Source organism: Ornithorhynchus anatinus, chromosome 1, assembly GCF_004115215.2.
Source record: "Ornithorhynchus anatinus isolate Pmale09 chromosome 1, mOrnAna1.pri.v4, whole genome shotgun sequence".
NCBI lineage: Eukaryota > Metazoa > Chordata > Mammalia > Monotremata > Ornithorhynchidae > Ornithorhynchus > Ornithorhynchus anatinus.
The window spans coordinates 107,736,112-107,755,212 of NC_041728.1; the positions used below are offsets into that span (position 1 = coordinate 107,736,112).

The window sequence follows — 19,101 nt, forward strand, 5'->3', positions numbered from 1 at the left end:
TGGGCAACCACTGGAGTTTCTTGAGGAGTGGGGAGACACGGACCAAACGGTTTTATAGAAAAATGATCTGTGCAGCAAAGGCAAGTATGGACTGAAGTGGGGAGAGACGGGAGGCAGGGAGGTCAGCAAGGAGGCTGATGCAGCAGTCCTGACAGGATAGGATAAGTACTGTGATCGTCATGGCAACAGTTTGAATGGAGAGGAAGGGGCGGATTTTAGCAGTGTCGTGAAGATAGAACCGACAGGTTCTGATGACCGATTAAGTAAGACTCTAAGCCCAGTTTGGGTGGGGATTGTTACTCTTTATTGCTGAACTGTACTTTCCAAGCGCTTAGTACAGACCTCTGCACACAGTAAGCGCTCAATAAATACGACAATAAATACGATTGAATGAAAATATTTGGGTTGAGTGAGAGAGATGACTGAGGATAATGCCAAGGGTACAGGCTTGTGAGGTAGGGAGGGTGGGTGATGCTTTTGACAGCGATGCGACATTCAGGGAGCGGACAGGGTCTCTGGGGGAAGATAAAGGAGTTCTATTTTGGACATGTTAAATTTGAGGTGTTGGTGGGACATCTGAATAGAGATGTTTTGAAGGCAGGAGGAGATACGAGAGACTGCAGAGAAGGAGGGTGATGAGGGCTGGAAAAGTAGATTTGGGAATCATCCACATAGAGATGGTGGTTGAAGCTGTGGGAGTGAATGAATTCTCCCCAGTGGAATGAGTGTGGGGGAGAGGATAGAAGGGAACTTACCCAGAACTGAGCCTTAAGGGTGGGAGGCAGAGGAGGAGCCGGTGGGTAGCCACTGGGTTAAGGAGTCTTGGGGTTCAGGCAATTGATGGAGAAAGGCCTCATGGAGGAGGTGTGATTTCAGGAGGCAGTGAAGGTGGAAAGAACTGTGAAGATTTGAAGTGGGGAAGTAGTTCTAGGAAGGGAAAATGGAAAGGGAAGGGCTAGAGGTAGGAAGTCGAGAGCAAGACACTCTTAGTAAGTGAGCTCGCAGAGTAGGAGCTGAAGAGAGCTGGTAGAGAACTGGTACAGAGCCTAGAAGCTAATGGTAAGGCGATTTTTTGTGTGTGACACAGGGCAACTGGTAGCCAGTGGAGGTCTTCGTGGAGTGAGGGACGGATGTCGAGTGGCAGGCTACTTGTGCATGGTGCTATCCAGACCGTATCTTTTTCTTATATATTGTATTGGTTTAGCACTTACTGTGTGCCAAGCACTGTACTAAGAACTGGGGTAGATACAAGCTAATTAGGTTGGACACAGTGCAAGTCCCACATGGGGCTCTCAATATTAATCCCCATTTTTACAAATGAGGGAATTGAGACACTGAGAAGTGAAGTGACTTGCCCAAGTTCACAGCAGACAAGTGGGTTCTATCCCTTCTGACTGGGTTCTTTCCACTAGACCACACTGCCCCTCCAACACTGTCCTTGGATTGATCGTAGAACTGACACGGGAATTACCTTGGGCCAAGGAGGCTACCTTCTGACTTTCCTTCCTACAGCCCTGGGTTTTAAAGTAAAAATATTCATAAATGTGTTTTCAGGATCTTTTCCTTTTTTACTTCTGAAGTCTGCCCGGTACCGAGACGGTGTTGGGGTGACAGTACTCAGTTAACCTTGAGGATCCATTGTTGCTGATCATTTAACTTGGGTTTTGTTTTGAAGGCAGTAAGGTGGTTGCTTCTTGGATTTTCATCTAGCTTCCTGTAGACTCTAAGCTCCTTGAAGGCAGGGATCATGTTTACCAACTGTGTTGTATTATTCTCTCCCAAGCGCTTAGTACAGTGCTCTGCCCGTAGTAAGTGTTCGTAAATTCCATCGATGGATCGATTGATCTGATGGGCCTCGGTAGTCTTCCCATGGAAGCTGGGAATATGAACCCATCTCTGACTGTTACTACTGTCCTAAAGTAGACTCATCCAAATGATTATGAATTCAATTTACATTATACACTGTGTTCTTGTTGCAGGGTAAAGTTCACCTTGAGCTGAAACTGAACGAACTGATAACAGACAATGGATCTGTATGCCAGCAGCTCGTAGTACAGTAAGCATATTTCTCTCTCTTCTGCATATGGAAACACGCTGTTCTTTAACAGGCGTGCTCACTGCTTTTACTAAAAGTGAACAATAATAATTTTGTACACTTCAGGACTGTAATGGTTTTAATGCCACGTTCCAAATCCAGTTTTTTCTCTAACGCGAGCTTCCCGGGAAGGTAAATGGACTGAGAATAATCCCTGGGGAAGAGAGGGAGATTGGGTGTAGGTACACTGGGAGATGACTTTTTCAGTGTGCTCATGGTGATGCTAAAAAGGCAGAAGAAAAACTAGGATAGTTTGAGCCATTGTCTATAATTCAAGGTAGTGCGTTAGGCTCATCACTATCATCTACCCACCTTTCCTGAAGCGCCCATGGGCATGTGGCCCAGTGGAAAGAGCACCGGCCTTGGATTCAGAGGACCTGGGATCTGATCCTGGCTCCGCCAATTGCTTGCTGTGTGACCTTGAGCAAGTCACATAATAATAATAAAACAATAATAATTATGGTACTTGGTAAACATTTAACTATATGCCAAGCACTGTTCTAAGCACTGGTGTAGATACAAGTTATTCAGGTTGGACATAGTCCCTGTCTCACATGGGGCTCATAGTCTTAATCCCCATTTTACCGATGAGATAACTAAGGCCCAGAGAAGTGAAGTGACTTTGCCCAAGGTCACACAGCAGACATGAAGCAGAGGCAGGATTAGAACCCAGGTCCTTCTGACTCCCGGATCCTGGCTCTCTCCACTATGCCATGCTGCTTCTCCTCCTTAACTTCTCTATGCCTCAGTTTCCTCAACTGTAAAATGTAAATTGTAAAACCCATGCTCCCTCCTACTTAAACTGTGAGCTTCTTGTGAGGGAGGGACTTTGTCCGACCTAATTAAGTCATGCGTACCCCAGTGCTTAGAACAGGGTTTGATACTTGGTAAGCGCTGAACAAATACCATAAAACCATAAAACAAACCAACCCTGCCAGAGAAGAACACGTCCGGTGGTGCTCCCCTACACACGCACCTTGAGTTTCACTCTGGAGTCGCGCTTATTTTGCTCTCTAGAGGACTTTTCCTCAAAGGGCGTTTGTGTGGGAGTGGCTGAACATGACTCAGGGGAGTCCCAGCGGGGAAAGGGGGTTGAAAAAGATGAGACCGGAGAGGCCAGAAGGTGGGTGCAGTGCAGGGTGGAGGTGGGGTTCAAGACAGGGGTTGCTCAGGGTGGGAGGAGAAGGGGCTAGGGGAGAGCACACAGCCGCTCATTATTCATTCATACGTATTTATTGAGCTGTTACTGTGTGCAAAGCAGTGTACTGAGCACCTGGGAGAGAACAATACAACAATTAACAGACACATTCCTTGCCTACAAAGAGCTTAGGGAGTGGGGTAAGCTGATAATAATAATAATAATAATGATGATGGCATTTGTTAAGTGCTTACTATGTGCCAAGCACTGTTCTAAGCACTGGAGGAGATACAAGTTTATCAGATTGTCCCAAGTGGGGCTCACAGTCTTAATCCCCATCTTTACAGATGAGGAAACTGAGGCCCAGAAAAGTGAAGCCACTTGCCCAACATCACACAGCAGACAAGGGTCAGAGCGGAATTAGAACCCATGACCTCAGACTCCCAAAAGCCGTGCTCTTTGCGCTAAGCCACGCTGCTTCTCTGCTTCCCTGGTCTGACTGATTCCTTCTCGGCGCCTGGTTAGGGCTGTTTCCCTTCCCCCATCTCGCCCTGCCAAGAAGGAAATGTCTCAAACCGCCCCCGTTTGTGGCTCCACTCGGGAAAAATGCTTCCACTTCTTGCACTCTGAAAAACGGAGCGCTATTTCGGGACAGTCAGGTCCAGAGGTTGCCCAGTGGATATTTTTGTGGATTTAATGGCTTGTTTTTGATTTAGAAATGCGCATCCATTCCTCAGACTCCATCTGACCTCGCCAACCCACTGTTTAGTTAGCTGGATGGCAGCTAAGCGAGCGGACTCATTGCAGACTCTGAAAATGGGATAATAGCGTTCAAGTGCTGAGGACATGCAAGGCACCGTACTGGGTGGTGGTCAGAATCCTCGGGCAGTGATTCAGACCAGTTCTGGGGCTCGCTGAAAAGGAGAAGGGATGACAGCTGTGCTAGGAAAGGATGACAGTCAAAATTCATTGCGATGGGAGAAGACTGGCAGAGAAGAATGACCGAACAGTTGTGACACAAAAATTGCCCAGTAAAATTGCCACCCTCTGCCCACAGTCTTAGAGGGTTTTCGGGGACTTTTTAGAATTGACAGTCGAGAGGCAGCTTGGCCAAGTGGAAAGAGACAGAACCTGGAAGTCGGAGGGCTGGGTTCTGATCCTGACTCCGTGGACAAGTCGCTTAACTTGCCCACTTAACACGAGAAGCAGCGTGGCTCAGTGGAAAGAGCATGGGCTTTGGAGTCAGAGGTCATGAGTTCAAATCCCAGCTCTGCCACTTGTCAGCTGTGTGACTGTGGGCAAGTCACTTAACTTCTCTGTGCCTCAGTTCCCTCATCTGTAAAATGGGGATGAAGACTGTGAGCCCCACGTGGGACAACCTGATTCCCCTGTGTCTACCCCAGCGCTTAGAACAGTGCTCTGCACATAGTAAGCGCTTAACAAATACCAACATTATTATTAACTTCTTTGTGCCTCAGTTACCTCATCTATAAAATGGGGATTAAGACTGCAAGCCCTATGAGGCACAGGGAGTGTGTCCAGGCTGATCTTCTCATACCTCTTAGTACAATGCCTGGAACATAGTAAGCGCTTAACCAATAACATAAAGAGAAAAATTTGGTGTGGGGAGGGAGAGAGCAGGCTCTACCCCCTGTCTTGCAGTCCCATGTCCAGCAGCTCTCAACAACCAAGCTCCTCCTTGCTTTTTCTAGCGGCCAAATGCTTGACAGGAAGAGAAAAGCCTCGTGGAGCGAAGGTGGAGAGACAGAGGCAGTCTTCTACGAGAGCCCTGTGGAAGCAGCATGACCTAGTGGATAGAGTTCGGGCCTAGCAGTTAGAAGGGCCTGGGTTCTAATCCTGGCTCTGCCACTTGTCTGTTCTTTGACCTTGGCCAAGTCACTTCACTTCTCTGTGCCTCAGTTACCTCATCTGTAAAATGGGGATTAAGACCGTCGTGTGGGACAGGGACTGTGTCCAACCTGTTTAGTTTGTGTCTACCCAAGCACTTAGTACAGTGCCTGGTACATAGTAAGCGCCTAACAAATACCACAGCTGATGTTCCGAGACACGTCCTACTGCCCTCAGTGCTCCGGGCAGGGGTTGTCATGCAAAAAGCATCACTGGCACAGGGTTGGGGGTTGGCCTGAGAAAAAGATTCCAATCTTACCCCAGAACACTGAAAAGACAAGATGAAGGAGGAGCTATTTTCTTAAACCATAGTTTACTCATTCTTTCATTCAATCATATTTATTGGGCACTTACTGTGTGCAGAGCTCTGTACTAAGTGCTGGGTCAGTATAATGCCACACTAAACAGGCACATTCCCTGCCCGCAACAAGCTTGCAGTCTAGAGTTGGGGAGACAGACATTAATATGTAAAAAAATTGCAGATATGTATATAAGTGCTGTGGGGCTGAGAGTGGGGAAAAACAAAGGGAACCAGTTAGGGTGACGCAGAAGTTTAGGAGCCAGTTAAGCTTGGTCATAAGGCAGCGGTAGGCAGAATTGGATTAAAAGCCGTATCGGGTATGTTTCATAAAGAATGGCAAATATCAGTCATTAGTTTTTAATGACCACATACTGTGAGCAGAGTATAATTATAAGATCTTGGGAGAGTGAGAGACACAGTTCTTGCCTTCAGTAAGCCTGCATTAGTAACAGGGGAAGGAATGCCATTCACAAAAGCGTTGTGGCCTAGTGGAAGAGACACAGGCTTGGGAGTCAGAGGTCGTGGGTTCTAACCCCAGCTCCGCCACTGATGAGCTGTGTGATTTTGGGCAAGTCATTTGACTTCTCTGTGCCTCATCTGTAAAATGGGGATTAAGACTGTGAGCCCCACGCGGGACAACTTGATTACCTTGTGAAATGACTTGCCCAAAGAGAAGTGAAGTGACTTGACCAAGGTCGCACAGAAGACAAGCGGCAGCACCGGGATTAGACCTTAGGTCCTCTGACTCCCAGGCCTGGGCTTCTTCCGCCAGGCCACACTGCTACTCTTTAAGCATGAAGACCAGCATAGTAACAATAGCAGCAGTGATGGCAATTGATTTAATTGAAGACCAGCATAGTAACAATAGCAGCAGTGATGGCAATTGATTTAATTGTTTACTCTGTGCCAAACACTGTACTAAGTCCTGTGATAGATAGAAGGTTATCTGCTACCCAAGTAGTTCCACTTCTTTAAATGCCCCCCGCCCCCCCCCCCCCCCCAGCTGAGAGAGCATTCAGAGGACTTTGGTTCCTGATGTCAGTGACCTGGATTTGATCAAGTGATGATTTAAAGAGTAGGTCTGTTGGATCAGAAAGAACTTCAGTCTTTAATTCTCAAAGATGGAACCCCCATCTGCAAAATGGGGGTTCAGTACTTGTCCTCCCTCCTCCTTAAACTGTGGTGTGGGCCCTATGTGGAACCTGTTTATCTTTATCTACCCCAGCTGTGAGTACAGTGCTTGACACAGTAAGAGCTTAACCCCCAAAAAACCCACAAATAGGTGGAGCTGTGATAAAATTTTCTTGAATGGCTTCATTCCTCTAGCGTAGGCACAGTTTAAAACTTTTGTTAATTGCTTGATTTGATGGTAAAATAGAGTTACCGTAGCACTCGATGACTGACTTTCGTGCCAGCAGGAAGTGGTGGTTGTGTCATGCCTTTTAAGGATGTCTTGATGACAAACCAACAATCAAAAGGAAATGAGGGTGTTTTGTTGTTGCTGAAATTTAGCAAAGAAGTTGAGCATTTAAGCAATGCTTTATTACCTCAGCAGTTTTACATTCATCTTAGATGTTTATGAAATCCTTTGCTTCACAAAAATACCTCCAATTCAAAGTGATTTACTTAACTGCATTCAGTCAACAAATCAGTTGTTAAAAATAATTATTAGATTACCTATTCAGAGAGTAGTATTTACTTTTTGTCTACACACTGATTGTATCTCCCATTATTATTATTATTTAACCAACTACCCGAATTCTCCCCCACCTGGATTCCAGAACAGCATTAGCTAAATTGGTTTTTCTTTGTGATTTTAATGTGCTTGCTCCAGTTGGAGGCCTTAGAGCTATTCATTTTATTTGCATATGGTATTTGAGCATTTCAAGTAGGTTTTTTAGCTTATAAGATTATAAGACTCCTCTAGACTGTAAGCTTGTTGTGAGCAGGAAACATGTCTACCAACTTGGTTATATTGTATTCCCCAAGCACTTAGCACAGTACTCTGCACACAGGAAGCACTCAGGAAATATGATTGATTTAGCCCTATAACTCAGTTTACCAGTACCTTGCAAGCCCCAGTGTTACAGCTCAGTTGATGCATGTAGAAAAGCATGGTGGTCTAGTGATCAGAGCAAGGGCTTGGGCGTCAGAAGGACCTAGTGTTCTAATCTTGGCTCCGCCACTTGTCTGCTGTGTGACCTTGGGCAAGTCACTTCACTTCTCTGTGCCTCAGTTACCTCATCTGTAAAAATGGGGATTAAAAAAATGTGAGCCCCACGTGGGTCAATCTGATTACCCTGTATCTTCCCCAGCGCTTAGAACAGTGCTCTGCACATAGTAAGCGCTCAACAAATACCATAATTATTATTATTCTCTGAGCCTCAGTTCCCTCCTCTGCAAAATGGGGATTGAGACTGTGAACCCCGTGTGGAACAGGGACTGTGTCCGACCCGATTTGCTAATTTCCACCTCAGAGCTGAGTACAGAGCTTGGCATATAGTAAGCGCTTCACAGATACCACAGTTATCCTAGGTATGGGGAAGCATGTCCCTCCTTGAGAAGCGAGAGAAAAGCATCTTTCAAAATCTCCTTTGGGTGCCGTGGCTAAATACCATTGCCCCTAGAAGGTAAAGAAGAGTCCCAGGATTGAATTTCAACCCACGAGAGAGGGTGGACCTGATTACTGCCTCCTATAGGAGAGAGGATAAAGTGCGATTTCTGCCCTGACAAGTTTCTCTGCCCGATTTGAGCAGCCCTTCTACTAGCCAAAAAGGAATTTCCTGGCCCTGCGGCACACGCCTACCCCGGACTCATGGTCAGCTCCACTGGGGTTCCGGCAGGGACCCCCGGTCCACTTCTGACCACTTTTAATAAAACTTCTTTTAAGTTAATGCCCGGGATTCTAGGTGAAAGCTTGATGTCGCCGTTTCTCTGCAGAAGGGAATCCATCTTTCCCATTTTTTTAACGATATTTGTTAAGCCCTTCATTCATTCATTCAGTCAGTCATATTTATTGAGTGCTTAGTGTGTGGAGAACACAGTACTAAGTGCTTTGAAAGTACAATTCAGCAACAAATAGAGACAATCCCTGCCCACAATGGGCTCACAGTCTAGAAGGGGGAAGACAGGCATCAAAACAAGTAAACATTCCCAGGCGCTGTATTAAGCTCTGGGGAGATACAAGGTTGGACACAGTCCCTGTCCCACGGGGGCTTAATCCCCTTTTTACAGTTGAGGTAATTAGGCACAGGGTAGTGAAACGACTTGCCCACGGCCACACAGCAGACAAGTGGCAGAGCCGAGATTAAAAACCAGGTCCTTCTGACCTAGGGCCAGGAAGGCCCTTTTGGACCAAGTTCTGCCTGAAAGTCTTTTGGGAGTTTAGATTTTGGAACGGGTAGGAAGAAACACCAATTTTTCAGACTCAATTTTCATAAAGGATTGAATTCATTCATTCAGTCGTATTAATGAGCACTTACTGTGTGCAGAGCACTGTAATAATAATAATGTTGGTATTTGTTAAGCGCTTACTATGTGCAGAGCACTGTTCTAAGCGCTGGGGTAAACACAGGGGAATCAGGTTGTCCCACGTGGGGCTCACAGTCTTCATCCCCATTTTCCAGATGAGGGAACTGAGGCCCAGAGAAGTTAAGTGACTTGCCCACAGTCACACAGCTGACAAGTGGCAGAGCTGGGATTTGAACTCATGAGCCCTGACTCCAAAGCCCACTGTACTAAGCGCTTGGAGTGTACAGTTCGGCAACAGAGACAATCCCTGCCCAAAAGCGGGCTCATAGTCTAAACGGGGGAGACAGACAACAAAACAAGTAGTCTGGCGTCAATATCATCAAGATAAATAGAATCATAGATATATATTCATTCATTCAATAGTATTTATTGAGTGCTTACTATGTGCAGAGCACTGTACTAAGCACTTGGAATGTACAAAACGGTAACCGATAGAAACAGTCCTTGCCCTGTGGGCTTACAGTCTAATCGGGGGAGACGGACAGACAAGAACAATAGCAATAAAATTGTGATATATACACATCATTAATAAAATAGAGTAATAAATAATATATACAAATATACAATATATACTTATTTTTAATAATGATGGGGTTTTTAAGCGCTTCCTATGTGCAAGACACTATTTTAAGCACTAGAGTTTATATGTATTAATGTCTGTCTCCCTCTCTAGACTGTGAGCTTGTTGTGGGCAGAGAATGTGTCTGTTACTGTATTGTACTCTCCCAAGCACTTAGTACAGTGCTTTGCACCCAGGAAGCGCTCAGTAAGTACGACCGAATGGAGTCTAGAACAATAAGAGCAGCTGCTGTGGCTGGAGGGGTCGGTTTGTGCACGGTCTCTTCACCGCTCCTGACGGGGCCATGCTTAGCGCAGACTGCTCCCACCACATCCTGCCGTTGAGAAGGAAAAGCTTCTCAGGCCTGATGGAGGCGTTTCCTGAAGCCTCGGAGCAGCCCCCGAGTACTGAGGTTTTACACGGGACCAATTGCAGTTGCAAGGCCTTGTTCCTCACCATTTCCCACCTCGATTCCTGCATCAGCCTCCTCGCTGACTACCCTGCCTCTTTCCAGTCTGTACTTCGCTCTGCTGCCTGAATCACTCATCTGAAAGACTGTTAAGTCTGCATCTCCCCACTGGCCCAAAAACCTCCAGTGGTTGGCCCTCCAGTGCCGCATCAGACAGAAACTCTTTTCCGTCGGCTTTAAGTCAGCTCTCCCCTTCTTACCTAGCCTTGCTGATGTCATACTCCAAACCACCCTACAAACTCCACTTGTCCAATACCAACCTACACTCTCTGTATCTTAGTATCATCTATCCTGCCACTGGCCTCTTGCCCACCTACTCCCTGGGGCCTGGAACTCCCTCCCCCTTCATATACACCAGGCCACCACTCTCCCCACCTTCAAAACCCTCCTAAAATCACACCTCCTCCAAGAGGCCTTCCCAGACTAAACCCATAAATTCCCCTATCCGCCCTCCCTTCTGCGTCAACTGTCAACTTGGCTGTATACCACTTAAGCACCTTGATACACACCCCAACCCCACAATACTTATGCAAATATTCTTATTCTATTTCCCATATCCTTGATCTATTTTACTTTCTGTTTCTCCCTCCTCATGGGCAGGGGTCACGTTTATAGTGAATAGAGCACAGGCCTGGGAATCAGAAGGAACTAGGTTCTAATCCCAGCTCCGCCACACGTCTGCTGTGTGACTTGGGGCAAGTCACTTAACTTTTCTGGACCTGAGTTACCTCATCTGTAAAATGGGGATTAAGAGTGTGAGCCCCATGTGGGACAGGGACTGTATCCAATCTGATTAACTTGTATCTGCCCCAGCACTTAGAATGGTGCCTGGCTCCTAATAAGCACTTAAGTACCGTCATTATTATTATTGTTGCTGTTGTTATTATTATTATTATTGTTATTATTTTTGACTCTTGTATTGGACTTTCCCAAGCATTTGGTACAGTGGTCTCACACACAGTAAGCGCTCAGTGACCATAATTGTTTGATTTTCTTGAGAATTGTGAAGGAGCATGAATGTATATGTGCATATGCCTATATATATTTCCCATTTTTTTTTCTCATCTTGATATTATTTTAACTGCAGAGAAAGCCTTCTGCCAAATCACATGGCCACCGTCAGTAGTTTCCCGTTCAGAGGGTTTTCTTCTGGTTAACGTCATGCTTCAGTAGCCTCTGTGTAAAGCTCTGTCTGTGCTGTCACATCATCCTCCTTAGTTAGCCTCTTTTTCCTGGAAAATGCCATTTTGGGTGCTTTCTCTCATTGCCCCCAAATCACCTTCTTTTCTACAAGTTTCATCCTCTCCTGCTCCCTTTATCCAGAAAAAAATAGTTTAGTACTGTAAGTAAGCACTGGAAAAGAATAATCACCTGAGGTAGGACTTTACCCACCAATCGATCAGTGGTATTTATTGAGCACTTACTCTGTGCAGAGCACTGTACTAAGCGCTTGGGAGAGTACACTATAACAGTATAACAGGCACATCCCCTACCTACAACGATCTTATGGTCTAGAGGGGAACAGGAGCATCTCTCCGACTCCTTGTGGGCAGAGAATATATCTGCAGACTCTGTATTGAACTCTCCCAAGCACTCAGTACAATGCTCTGTACACAGTGAATGCGCAATAAATACGATAGATTTCCAGGTTATTTTTCAGTCTTTTTTGCTAAACACAGTACCTTTGAGCTTACTCTTGTATAATCTTCTCTAATATGCTTGAACTGAAGATGTGTCAGTTCAATTAAGGAGCAGCCAGTTAATGCTTATCTTCCAAAAAGTGTGTTTGGAAGTTTAATAAGTAGAACACAAAATGTTTCTTTTTTTTACCCCTCCAACTTTCTCTATTCTGTAGGTCTGTAGAACAGAATAGAGAGGGGCAGCTTTAGTCTGCAGCAAAGGGGATGAGGCAGTAGTGGGTGTGTTGAAGTTGAGACTCTGGTTGAAAAACCACGATTGCTTGCTTGAGAGAAATTTCTGGTCAGTACTTGTGAGGCAGGAAGCTGCATCCAGGCTCCCACTGAAGCCTGTGGAAATGTTGTCTGCAGAGGAAAAAGATGAAAGGCACCCGAAAGGGCCTACTGGCCCATGTCTCTCAAACCCACCCTGGAAATGGGCGAGGCTGGGAGTCGACAATATTTGTGGTAGGCTCTGGGTCTGTGGGCAAGTTACACGCCAGCCTGCCAGAGGAAATAAAAGTTTCAGTGTGAATCCTGCCTTCCATCTGTTGTCCCCGAAGTAGGTGCTGCCCTTATCGATGCCTCTGCTCCCTGAGGGGAGAGAGTGGACCCTCCACTCCCATCCCAGGGGGCTGAGGATGGCAGGTGAGATTCCTGAGGGCAGTGAGGACCTAGAAACGGGCGACTTCCTGCCCCAGCCGCAGACAGGCTTTGGTGTAGCTTGCCAAGGTGACTGACCCCAGGTCTAGAGTTTCTCTGGGTGTCCAGGATGTACTGACCTCAGGAATCTCTGAGGTAAGCTAGCCCACTGGGGCCCGGGGGCCGCCATCCTGCCGCCCCTGCCGCCCACGTGGCAGGTGGCCAGGGAGAATGACCTCTGAAGGCCAAACCTGAAACCAGAGGGAGCAGCATGGGCCTGGCACAGCCAGATTCTCGTGTCCCAGCTAGAGCAACTGGGCATGGAATGAGGACTGCTTATTGCTTGACATGGGAGAGCGGGGTGAGGGGAAGACATAGTTCTCTATTAGGATGCTGGTTTGACTTAGGGGGAGACATGGTTTCTTTTTTGAACCCTGAGGTTTTTTTTGGGGTGGTGGTCAGGGGGCCAGGTTGGCTTTTTTAATGGTACTTATTAAATTCTTACTGTGTGCTAGGCACTGTACTAATCACTGATAAACAGTTTGGACATGGTCCCTATCCACATGGGCTCACAGTCTAAATCAGAGGGAGAAGGATGTAATGTTCAGTTTACAGATAAGGTAACTGAGGCAAGGGGAAGTTAAGTGACTTGCCCAAGGTCACACAGCAGACAAGTGGCATGGAACAAGGACTGCTTAGTGCTCGACATAGGGAGAGCTGAGTCAGGGGAAGATACAGTTTTCTATTTGGATGTCGGTTTGAATTAGGGGAACATGGTTTGTTTTTCAAAACCTGAGGTTTTTTGGGTGGGGCAAGGTTGGCTTTTTTCGTGATGCTTATTAAATGACTACTATGTGCCAGGCACTGTACAAATCACTGAGGTAGACACAAGATAAACAGTTTGGACACGGTCCCTAACTGCATGGGCTCACAGTCCAAGTTGGAGGGAGAAGGATGTAATCCCCAGTTTACAGATAAGGTAACTGAGGCACAGAGAAGCAAAGTGACCCTGCCCGAGATCACACAGCAGGCAAGCGGCATGGAGCAAGGACTTTTTATTGCTTGACATAGGGAGGGCTGAGTCAGGAGTCGACTCAGTTCTGTAGTACAATGCCAGTTTGATTTAGGGGAAACGTGGTTTCTCTTTGAGACCCTGAGGATTTTTTTGGTGGGGGCAGGTTGGCTTTTTTAATGGTACCTTATTAAATGCTTACGGTGTGCCAGGTACTTACTAAGGGCTGAGGTAGATACAAGATAAACAGTTTGGACATGGTCCCTATCCACATGGGCTCACATCCCAAATCGAAGCAAGAAGGATATAGTCCTCAGTTAACAGGTGAGATAACTGAGGCACAGAGAAGTTGTGACTTGCTCAAATTAGAACCCAAGTCCTAAAATAATAAGCATAATTAATTTATATTAATGTCTGTCTCCCCCTCTGGACTGTAAGCTCATGGGGGGCAGGGGATGTATCTGTTTATGGTTATATTATACTCTCCCAAGCCCTTAGTACAGTAGTCTGTACACAGTAAGCGCTCAATAAATATGATTGACTGACTGACTCAATCTGACTGCCAGCCTTGTGCTCTTTCCACTAGGCCACGCTGCTTCCCATGGAGCCCATAAAAGACCAAAGCATGTAAAGAATCGAGGGGTCTAAGGTTTGGGTTGGGGATGTGTGCAAAACCATGATAAAATAAAGATTTGTAATAAATAATAATGAAGCATTTCTTGAAGAGTGCAAAGACTGGTCATCCTGGACAATTTACAGAGTCTAGTATTTAATATTAAGACCTTGCTTATGCTGACAACCTTTTTCAAAAAAAAAAAACTCTTGGATTTCATGAAACAAATAATTCTTACCTGTCTTTTTTTGGCCAACTAAAATATTTGCTTATCAGCTGAAAACCTTAGCTTCCATTTTTTTTTTTTTAAAAAAAAAAGAAAGAAATGCTTATTTTGGCAGCGGAGAGGAAACAAACGTTTATTTAGTTGTAGCCAAAATAAGCACTACTTTGGTCAGTTAAGAGAGTCGTAGTTTTTCAAAATGTTCCAACAGTATTTTCAAAGGATTGAACATCTCCAATAGTATTTGCATATTTGCTAATATTTACCCAAGCCCTTTTGGCTACATAGGTGGCGGAAGTGTTTGGAAAAGATGTTCTAGGTGCAAAATGTTGATATAGTTCAAATGCATCCATATAGGGGTTTTCACGGCTGTTTGCCCCTAGTAAGGAGCAGAGAGCGTGACGCAGGAACGGGAAGCAGGAGTGATGTGCTTGCTCACTAAGTGTTTGGTGGTGATGGCTGCTGGAGTAGTGATGGTGGGAATAATAATGTTGGTGGTATTTGAGTGTGATGCCCTATCCTAAGTGCTTGGAAAAATTCAACAGAAGCGAGACACATTCCTTGCCCACAAGGATGTTACTGTCTCATGGGACTGCTTGATTAGAAGACACCTGTGATGGAAGTGAAATTGGCAAATAAAGAACTGTGGCAGTCAGGTTAGCTCCCTGCATTCTCTTCTCCGGCAATTGCTCTCTATCACTGGAATCCCTCAGCCCACAAAATGGAGTGTTTCCAGAGAGGTTGTTGGCTAAGAATTATCCCATATGGCGACCCTCTTTTACCATCGACTTGAATTACAGCAATCAGAGTTGGCTTCTAGTGGAAATTCATCCCTGCTTTGATCTGATCTCCCGCTGCCCTTCCGCCCTTCCTCCCCTTTCCAAGACTGGGTTGAGAGGGTTATTATTATTTTGATTACTATTGTATTTAAGTGCTTATTACCAATCAATCAGTGGTATTTATGGAGTGCTTATGTGCAGAACACTTTGCTAAGCGCTTGGGAGAGTGCAGTAACTTTGTGCCATGCACTGTTCTAAACAACTACGGTGGATTCAAGATTATCAATTGGGACAAAATCCCTGTCCCACGTGGGGCTCACAGTCTAGGTGGGAGAGAGTAGGATGTAATCCTCATCTTTACAGATGAGAAAATTGAGGCCCAGAGAAGTGAAACGACTTGCCCAAGGTCACACAGCAGACAAGTGGCAGAGCCGGGATTAGAATCCAGACCCTCCGACTCCTGGGCCACATTGCTGCTCTAGGGCTGTCTGGGGCTTTCCCCAGAGAGAACCCAACAGGAGCCAGAGGTGGATTTAGAGCTTTAGGCTGGATGCTGTTAACGTGGTTTGGAGACCGAGAACCCGATTGTAAATCCAGAGGCCGTGAGTTCCCATCCTCCCAGTCCTCCTCACTAATGACCCTGGGTTGCTGGCCGGGAGGCGGGGGGAATTCTGCCCCAGTGGAGCCAGATGGAAATTCCTGTCGACGCTGAAGTTATTTCAAAGCAGACTTCCCCGAATTGAGTTAGATAGCAAGGGATTTCTGAAACCAAACATGAGAAGAGAAATTATCTTTTTGGTCTGGATTCTGGAGCTGTTGAGCACCGAGTAGGTGCTCAGATATTGTTGATTAATTAATCGACGGATCGATTGTCCAGGTCGTACCCAAACCTCTCTGCTGCCCGGAGCCAGCTGTGTACGTGTCCTCCCCCCACCCTGCCCCGGGTCAGCTAGCTGTGAAAGCGAAGGAAAACTGCAGAATTTAGACAATAAAGCGTCAGTTAACAAGCAGTGTCAAAACAAATGGTCCAGCCAAACACTTTAAGGACGTCGAACCGAGGGGTGTAGAGAGATTCATGGACCCGTTCGGAAAGTGTAAAAGTCAGCGTGAGAATTTCTGCCTGGACTAGCAGCGCAGCTACATCTATCCAGAAATGAGTCAGTTTCCCCACTGCACCTTTGGCTCGTGTGTACAGAGAGAAGGCAGGATGTTGCCCAACGTCCAGCTCCTAGTACGTCACTTCTATCTCCAAGCACTCACTTCCCAGTAACACCCAGAAATGCCTTCCCTTACAGGGTGAGGGGAGGGCGGCTCTTCACGCAAAACCACACCCATCTTCTTCAACACTGTCATAGTCACCCCAGCCTCACAGCCTCGTATGTTCGTATACTTGTATTCTACTATTTCCTCTTTCTGTAATTTATTATCTCTCTCCCCCTGCAGAGATAATAATAGTAATAGTAATGGTAATTCATAAGCACTTAGTTTGTGCCAAGCACTGTTCTAAGAGCCGGGGTAGATTCAAGTTAATCAGGTCCCATAGTCCCACATGGGGCTCACACTCTTATGCCCATTTTAAAGGTGAGGGAACCGAGGCCCAGAAAAGTGAAGTGACTTGCCCAACGTCCCACACCAGACATGTGGCAGAGCCTTCTGACATCCAGGCCTGTGCTGTATCCACTAGTACAGTGCTAAGCGCTTAGTACAGTGCTCTGCACAAAGTAAGCGCGCAAAAAATACGATTGAATGAATAAGCCAGACTGTAAGGTTCCTGTGGGCAGGAATCACGTCTGCCAACCCTGTTGTACTCTCCCAAGCGCTTAGTACAGTGCTCCCCACACAATAAGCACTCAATAAATACCATTGATCGAGCGATGGATTGTGCCCGTCCGGATGGGTGTCCTCGGGTCTCTCCAGAACGAATCGTCGCAACTCCGCTAGAGGAACTGCTGTTGCGTGGACAGACCCCAGTGTGTCTGAGAGAGGGGAAGTTCATTTAAACGGCTCGGCCACTTGGGTCGCAGTTGTACCATATTTCTGAATTAAAAAAAAAAAAACGGTCAAAACCGCAGTGTTCCCTCGGTTCTCATTCACGCCTCAATAAAGGATGTGACGTCAGAGGCCGCTTGGGCTTTAAGTTCACTCAATTAAAATGTGCACCACTTTTTTCCTTTTCTTTTTAAAGCCTCAGGGGTTACGATGCTGCATCAGACCACAGAGGGGGCAGGGCTGTAAGAAAAAGAGCAGAATGTTAAGTCACAGGGCAGCGAGGCCGAAGGGAATGAGTAGCGTGTTACAGCACATGGTGGAGGCTCTGGGGAATGAGCGGGGCAGTAAATCACAGATTAGAAACCTCAGCGCTGACTGGCATCATATTTCACTATCTTCTTGGTGGCCGTATTGTCAGACTCTAGCGAAGGTTTTGTTTTTGTTTTGCATCTGAGCTTGGGGCGGGTTTTTGCTTTCACATCTCAAGTAGATTTTGGCTCCACTTCAGATATACCTAAAGAAGAAGCGGCATTATCGTTTTAAAACTTGGTTTCCAGGTGAATGAACCTGAGGAATTGCTTTCATTAAGCAGGGAAAATGAAGAAAATCAAGATTGGAAAGTGAAGCACTGCCCGATTGAGGGGGCCGTCTCTCGGGGGAAGCGCCTGATTTCAACGAGAACAGTGGGGTTGACGAGGTCACCATCATTGACGCCCCAATGATGTCTCAGGGTAGAGATCTTCCTCCTCCCTGTGGCGCCTCAGTCCCTGCTGACCGACCCGATGAGAACGGAAGGGTCCCTTCTCGGGGAAGCAGCGTGGCCCGGTGGAGAGAGAGCACGGGCCTGCGAGTCAGCAGGGCCTGGGTTCTAAACCCAGCTCTGCCAATTGCTTGCTGTGACACCTTGGGCAAGTCACTTCCCTTCTCTGTGCCTCATTTTCCTCAGCTGGGAAATGGAAATGCCTGCTCTCCCTCCTATTTTAGGCTGTGCGTTCCATGCAGGATAGTGACTGTGTCTGACCTAATTAACTTGTAATGACCCCAGTGCTTAAAATAGTGTTTGACTCGTAGTAAGCGCTTAACAAATTCCATGATGAAAGAAAAAGACCAGGAGAGGGAGCAGAGGTGGGAAAACTGAGCCAGGTTTCCAGGCATTTCACCTCCTGGCCCTTGGGAAAAGATCCCCTCCCGGCCCTGGAGCTGGAGGAGACTTGGGTCCTTCTACTGGGTGACTTGCCCATTGCAGGTGGTGTTTGCACGAGGCTGCCAACTCCAGAAGGAGTCGGTGCTGCCCTGGCTCTCACCAGCCGATAGTGAAAGCACTGGGCATGGGGAGAAATCTGGGAACTGGGTGTCTTGGGCGTGATCAATTTTCCTCAAAAGTTTTTGTTCTTTTTCATTCCATAGAACTCAATAAATACATTTGTCTGTTCCTCAGTGGTGGTGAATGATGGATCATTCACAGTCCATCACAGGGTAACCCTGTGTGAAATTAGCAAATACTGCAGTGGGAGACAAGGGCACAGGCCTCGGAGCCAGAGGATCTGGTTCTAATCCTGGCTCTGCCAACTCTCTGCTGGGCAAGTCGCTTTATTTCTCGGGGCTTTAGTTACCTCATATAGTAGTCATCATCATCATCATCATTATTATGTTATTATGGTATTTGTTAAGCGCTTACTTTGTGCAAGGCACTGTACTGAGTGCTGGGGTTAGATACTAGCAAATCAAGTTGGACACAGCCCCTGTCCCACAGGGGGCTCACAGTCTTGACTCCCGTTTTCCAGATGAGGTAACTGAGGCCCAGAGAAGTGAAGTGACTTGCCTAAAGTCACACAGCAGACAAGTAGCAGATCTGGGATTAGAACCCAGGTCCTTCTGACTCCCAGGCCTGTGCTATATCCTCTAGGCCAGGAAAAATGGGGATTAAATCCTCCTCCCTCCAATTTAGTCTGTGAGCCCCATGTGGTTCAAGGGACTTGTGTCCAACCTGATAAACTTGTAACTAATCCAGTGCTTAGAACAGTACTTGACATATAATAAGCCCTTAACAAATAGCTCTAAAAAAATGAAGCTACTTGAATCCTCTCTTGAAAAATTTAATTTTCAGAAAACTGAAGTTACAGGGGTCGTCCAGAGCCATTTAGCTTTTAACACTGTGTCATCCCC

General features: G+C 46.4%; 1 protein-coding gene across 1 annotated transcript in view; it reads left to right on the forward strand.

The window, feature by feature from the left end:
* Nucleotides 1-19,101, forward strand: part of RASA2 (RAS p21 protein activator 2) — a 149,128-nt gene that overhangs the window by 77,508 nt on the left and 52,519 nt on the right. The window contains exon 5 of the mRNA XM_029067960.2: nt 1,980-2,056. Coding sequence (XP_028923793.1) covers nt 1,980-2,056 — 77 coding nt within the window. The remainder of the gene's footprint in view (nt 1-1,979; nt 2,057-19,101) is intronic.